At 56.5% G+C, this 6,515-nt stretch overlaps 1 protein-coding gene across 1 annotated transcript; it reads left to right on the top strand.

Annotated features, from left to right (window-relative positions):
- Positions 1-684: 684 nt before the first annotated feature.
- Positions 685-5,830, top strand: LOC124656914 (phospholipase D alpha 1-like). Its single transcript, XM_047195564.1, has 4 exons — positions 685-882; positions 3,305-4,305; positions 4,383-5,284; positions 5,388-5,830. The coding sequence occupies exons 1-4, from the start codon at positions 685-687 to the stop codon at positions 5,828-5,830; spliced, it is 2,544 nt and encodes an 847-aa protein (XP_047051520.1).
- The last annotated feature ends 685 nt before the right edge of the window (positions 5,831-6,515 follow it).

Below are 6,515 nucleotides of genomic sequence, written 5' to 3'. Positions count from 1 at the left end.
CAATGGGAAAACGAAATGCGAGGAAAAATAATTTGAAAATATATTTAGTATAAAAAAATACCATTTGCACTTCATAAAAACAGAAGCTGCACATTTTGAAGTATGCAACTAGTATGTATATTCAAAGTACAACGAACCAAGTAAAGTTAAAAAAACAAAATAAATTATCAAAACATATTTTAGTAGTGCAAAACTTATTCTGCACTGCCAATAATACTAGCCGCACATTTTCAAATGTGCAACTACTGTATATAAAAAGGGGCAAACGGTACAAGGACAAGAGCAAGACTAAAAACTTGATCTCGAGTTTTGTTAATCTTGAGCATAACCCTGTTGCGATTCAACAAAAATCTGGCCTTGCTTCACAAAAAAAATGCTTATAATACGACGTAGGATGACTTGAACTTGAACATTTATGCATGGACTTTCTGGACCAGCGGCGATGCTTAGCAATTTAGGGGAATGCCTTGTCCTCCACGCTCCACGGTCGTGTGGATGGTTAGAGATTAGGCGAATTTTGATGGTCTCACATGCATGGTGGGGAATCTGGTGTGTTGGCTCTGCTCTCTTCCCCGGAAGGACGCAAACAGAGGAGAATGTGGTGGAAAGGGACGTGAAGCGAGCGCCACCGGTGCGGTTTTCTTCCCTCTTCTCGAGCCTTGAGGCCTTGGCAAGCCAGTGAGTATGGCGAGGCCGGACTCCTCTATAAAACAACGCTCGGCCGAGAGCGGGATGACATGCAGCATGGACGCCGCGCCGGGAATGAGCTCTAAGGACGGTCACGCCGCCGCCACCGACGTCGTGTACCTCCACGGCGTCCTCGAGGCGACGGTGTTCGAGGCCGACCACCTCCACAACGCCATCCATGGCCGCATCATCAAGGTAAATGACCGTTACCTGCTCGGCTGCTCCTCTGTTTACTTTCTTCGATCTGTTCAGTCTGTTCATGAAGGTAAGTCATCAGTTCTTTTGACTTGGCACGCATCTTCTGTTCAGTATGTGCTTCGATCTGTCTACCGTTCCGCGATGACTGGTAGAAGCTCTCGAACTAGTGTCGCGTTCGTTGCTTTTGCGCTCATGGTTGCTTTACGAGCTGATGGATTGGCCGTCAAGGATACTCTTCTGGTTTGAACTTTGAGATCACCTACCGCCACTAGTTAGCTGAAATCGTCGATTCGCACCGTCTCTTGAGACTTGATTTATTTTTGTCAAAAATCGTATGTCAGCAACTGCAATAACAAGTCTGCACTATGCTTAATTGCTTGTTTATGCTGGACCTGGCGTTTTTCTGTTCTTGCTGCATATGCTCTCTTTATTTAAATTGTATTTAAAACAGATTCAAAAGTGTCAAAAAAAATTTAAAAAATGTGTATACATCTCCACATCATATGTGCTCACGAAGTCATTTAAAAAAAACCAAATTTTTATATGAATGGTGCAACAAAGATAAAATTCGGTGTTAAAATATGCCTTTTATTGTCTTCAACGCCATGAAAAATGTCATTTTTTTACTAAACTTTAAGCGAGCACATAAAATTTGGAGATATTCATGCCCAAAAATCCGAATGTTTTGACATTTGCAAAAAAAAAAATTGGATATATGGCTTTTTTTTTTTGTGAAGTAATATGGCTATATGAACCTAGGATCAAAAGTCGTCCTTCGCCGTTTATGCTCAGTCGATTTCAGCTAATCGATTATGTGCTAAAAATGTTTTTTTAGATAAAAGGCACTCAAGTGCCCGACTTTGAATTAACAAAGCCATCAACGGCGAGAACGATACAAAGTGCTGAACCCAGCTTACAAAACGACACCACACACCCACACGCACTACCGAAGAAACTACAGCCAGAATTGGACCAACAAGCTCAGCCAAAGCGCCTACGAGGACTCGGGGTAGAACTGGAGTCTACGAGTGTCGGGCCGGAGCTCACTCGAGAGTGAGCCATTTTTCACGCGCGCCTCAACAGCACTCCACCGTCGCAGAAACGCCACCGGAAGCCGACCACCACCGGGGACCGACCCACATTGCTCACAAACCGAACAGCAGCGCCAAGGAAGCTCGACAAGGGGAGGGCACGGAGCAAGCCTTGCCGAAGATCGCCGAAGAATCACCTCCGTCACAACCAACGGTGAGCCTCGCGCTGTGGGCTCCAAGACGGTGTCTTCAAGAAGAGTACGACACCAGAGTGCCGCCACCGCCCGATCCGAGGATCTTGGGTTTTCACCCGGACGAAGTAGAGTGACGGAGATTGGCCTCACGTCGCCTTCAACAAGGGAACGCCGTCCGCGGACGCCGCCGCCGTGGCCCGAGGGGCAAAGGTTTCCCTTTGGCAACATCACCGCCATCTACACCCCACAGCACTCAACTCGCCGACCACCACGCCGCCCCCACGGCCGTGGTCACCGGCCGACACCGGAGTCATTGGCTCGCCCGCCAACCAACATGACTCCCACCTTCCGGGGCCGCCGCCCCGCGTCCCAGCTCGGAGCACCGAAGAACGAGAGAGGAGACGGGAAAAACTTCGCCGCGAGGACCCCGGATACCGGCGAGGCTCCGGAAGGGGTTCCCTTCCGGATCGACACCCGGCTGCCCCCATGGCCGTCGGCGTCCACCGGATCTAGGGCGGAGGAGGATGGGCTCGACATGGGACCGGGGCCCCTGCCCCGGCCCGAGCTCGAGGCGGCGGACGGCCGCACTGCCCACTCCCCGCCGGGATCCCGACCGGAAGCCACCACCGCACCACCGGCGGCCTCCCGAGCCGCGCCGGCCCTCACGTCGCAGCACCCCGGCCTCCTTCCCGATCCGGATCGGGCGCCAGCTCGCGCCGCCCGCCGCCGTCGCCTCACCCGAGAGCGAAGCCACCGCCGCGCGCACGCCGAAGACCCGTAGCCACCACGCCGCCGTCAAGCGGCCACGCCGCCGCGCCCCACGTCCCAGCGCCGCGCCCCCGCCGACCGCATCGGCCCGCGCCGCCACCGCCAAACGAGGGGAGAAGAGGTCCCGCCGCCGCCGGCGCCCGGGCTTTGCCCGGCGACGCCTTGTGGCGGCGGCAGGGGTGGGAGGGAGGGGGAGGAGGCTGGCGGCGGGGAGGAGTTAGGGTTCGCCCACCCACTCGCGGGAGCGGGCAGGACGAACGGGTTTTCTGATGTGCTAAAAATGTACCGTGAGAAAATAAAATGCCGGCGAGATACGTTAAATACGTGGACCTGATTTCCGACACAGCAAAAGTCTCTGAATTCTTCGTGCACGCTACGAAATAGTCTGAACTCTGAATTAACTGTCGTGGTTAATCTGACGGACAGGCGACGGAGAAGCTGGAGCAGTCCCTGGGCGTGCACAGCGTCCAGCACGGCAGTCTCTACGTGGACATCGACGTCGGCGCCGCGCGGGTGGCGCGCACCCGTGAGGTGGAGTTCCACTCCACCAGCCCGACATGGAACCAGTCCTTCCGCCTGCACTGCGCCTACCCCGCCGCCGCCATCACCTTCACCGTCAAGAGCCAGCACCTCGTCGGCGCCAGCGTCCTCGGCCGCGCCTCCGTGCCCACGGCCAGCGTCGCGACGGGGCGTCCGCTCGAGCTCTGGCTCGACCTCCGCGGCGGCGAGCACCGCCACGAGACTCACACCCCGAGGCTCCGCGTCCGGCTCCGGTTCGCGGACGTCGAGCGCGACCCGTGCTGGGACGCCGGCGTACGGCTGCCCGGCTTCGAGGGGATCACGCCGGCTTTCTTCCCTGAGCGCACCAACTGCAACGTCACGCTGTACCAGAACTCGCACCTGTCCGACGGGTTCGACCCGTCCGTCCGCCTCGCCGACGGTCGTCCTTACCGGCCGGCACGCCTGTGGGAGGACATGTACGTCGCCATACGCGACGCGCGGCACTTCGTGTACGTCGCCGGCTGGTCGGTGAACACGGCGATCACGCTGGTGCGCGACGCCACCCGGATGGTCCCCGGCGCCGAGGGCGTCACGCTGGGCGAGCTCCTGAAGCGCAAGGCCGACGAGGGGGTGGCCGTGTTGGTGATGCCGTGGCAGGACAAGACGTCCGTCGCCTTCCTTGGCAACGCCGGGATCATGAAGACGCACGACGAGGAGACCCGGGCCTTCTTCCATGGAACCAACGTGCGGTGCTTCCTCTGCCCCCGCGACGCCGAAGCCGCACTCACCTTGGTGCAGAGCATCGAGATCAGCACCGAGTTCACGCACCACCAGAAGACGGTCACCCTCGACGTTGCAACGAAGGGCTCCGCCGACGGCCGCCACGTCGTGAGCTTCATCGGCGGCATAGACCTCTGCGACGGCAGGTCCATTTTTGTTCAACTTTCTTCATCGCGTTTCCAATCTTCAATGGTTTATCCAATGACGCGATGTGTTCGACCAGGTACGACGACGAGAACCACACGCTGTTCCAGAAACTAGACACCACGTACTCGCACGACTTCATGCAGAACAACTTCAAGCACGCCTCGCTGCGCCACGGCGGGCCGAGGGAGCCGTGGCACGACGTGCACTGCAGGATCGAGGGACCCGCGGCGTGGGACGTGCTCGCCAACTTCGAGCACCGGTGGAAGAAGCAAGCGCCGAGGAGGCTGCGCGGCTTCCTGCTCGACCTGAGCCCAGCGACGTTCCCGGATCCCTGCAGCTTCAACGATGGCGACGACACCGACGACTCGTGGAACGTGCAGGTGTTCCGGTCCATCGACGACGCGTCCGTGGTTGGGTTCCCCACCGACCCGACCGAGGCCGCCGAGAGGGGGCTGACGAGCGGCAAGGACCTCACGATCGACAAGAGCATACAGATCGGCTACGTGGAGGCCATCCGCCGCGCGCGGCGGTTCATCTACATCGAGAACCAGTACTTCCTCGGCGGGTGCGCGTCATGGGCGGAGGACCGGGACTCCGGCTGCCTGAACCTCGTGCCCGTCGAGATCGCGCTCAAGGTCGCCGCCAAGATCCGGCGCGGCGAGCGGTTCGCCGCCTACGTCGTGACGCCGATGTGGCCTGAGGGGGAGCCGGCGAGCGACTCCATCCAGGCCATCGTGCGGTGGAACCGGCTGACCGTGGAGATGATGTACCGCATCGTCATGGAGGCGATCGACGACGCCGGGCTCCGCGGCCAGGCGCACCCCTGCGACTACCTCAACTTCTTCTGCCTCGGGAACCGGGAGGCGCCGCGCCCCGGCGAGTACGTGCCACGGGTGAAGCCGGAGGAGGGCACGGACTACTGGCGCGCGCAGGCGAGCCGACGGTGCCCAATTTACGTGCACGCCAAGCTCATGATCGGTACGCGCGCGCTCTTTGTAACCTTGATGATGCCATATCGCAATGCCCATGTTAAGTGTACGTCTCACTCTCTGATTTTATGGGCCGGTGATCTGTTGTGCAGTGGATGACGAGTATGTTATCGTCGGCTCGGCGAACCTGAACGAGCGGTCGCTGGCCGGCAACCGGGACAGCGAGATCGCGCAGGGGAGCTACCAGCCGGCGCACCTGAACGGGCCGGGTGGCACGCGCGCCCGGGGCCTCGTGCACGGCTTCCGGTTATCGCTGTGGCACGAGCACCTCATGGGCAACGTCGGCGAGGGCGCGTACCTGGAGCCCGAGAGCGTGGAGTGCGTGCACGCGGTGCGGCGGGCGGCGGAGGCGTTGTGGGACGCGTACACGAGGGACGGGGTGGAGGACCTGCGGGGCCACCTGCTGCCGTTCCCGATCAGCGTGTCGGAGTTCGGGGAGGTGACCGACCTGCCGGCCGACGGCTGCTTCCCGGACACCAGGGCGCCGGTGAAGGGGAGGAAGTCAGCCACGCTCCCGGCCATCCTAACCACTTGAGGCTGCTCTTCTGTCACCAGCACGGTAGCAACGTTCACAAGAACTCGGTGACCTGTGCTGCTGTGCACTTGAGCGGGCGTGATTTGTTCAATATTTTACTCCAATTTTTTTAATTGACTTAAATTTATTAGTAGTATAAATTATACAAATCCCAGTAAATTATAAGAGACTGGAGGGAGTATTCTTTTTATATATACTTTTATTACTACAAGCTGTCAAACTGGAAAATTAATATGTATATTCATAAAATTATACTGAAACTTGTAACCGAAATATACGAAAACTTATATTTTTTGATCGGGGTGTTTTTACTACTACTATGTACTACCTCTGGTCCGAATAATGATTTTGTCTCAAATTCTATGCAAATGTAGTTATGCCCAACTTCAGTTCAACTTTTCAAGATGGTCATAGTATTACCACATTCTCTATTTTGTGTTATGATGCCGATTAAGTTATAAAATCAAACATTATCCGCGTGAAATGATGTGATGAGGCATTTATGTACGTATTTATGGGCATCTACGTCTAAAAATATTTTGATGGTGTTTATCGTATTAAACAATCAGTCATACTATTTCGAGTGAAAATTCTACCCCATGCAACAAAATTTAAATCCGGATTTACCCTAGCTTAACATTTCATGTTAGGTCGATCTGGCGGGGTAAAGCTCAGAGGGCGTCAA

Source organism: Lolium rigidum, chromosome 5, assembly GCF_022539505.1.
Source record: "Lolium rigidum isolate FL_2022 chromosome 5, APGP_CSIRO_Lrig_0.1, whole genome shotgun sequence".
NCBI classification, from domain to species: Eukaryota; Viridiplantae; Streptophyta; class Magnoliopsida; order Poales; family Poaceae; genus Lolium; species Lolium rigidum.
This window is presented reverse-complemented; position numbering and strand designations above follow the sequence as displayed.

Coding starts and splice junctions, on each gene's coding strand:
- LOC124656914 (XM_047195564.1), top strand. CDS start 685: ATGGCGAGGCCGGACTCCTCTATAAAACAACGCTCGGCCGAGAGCGGG. Junction 4,306..4,382: donor ATAGACCTCTGCGACGGCAG/GTCCATTTTTGT, acceptor GTGTTCGACCAG/GTACGACGACGAGAACCACA. Junction 5,285..5,387: donor GCACGCCAAGCTCATGATCG/GTACGCGCGCGC, acceptor TCTGTTGTGCAG/TGGATGACGAGTATGTTATC.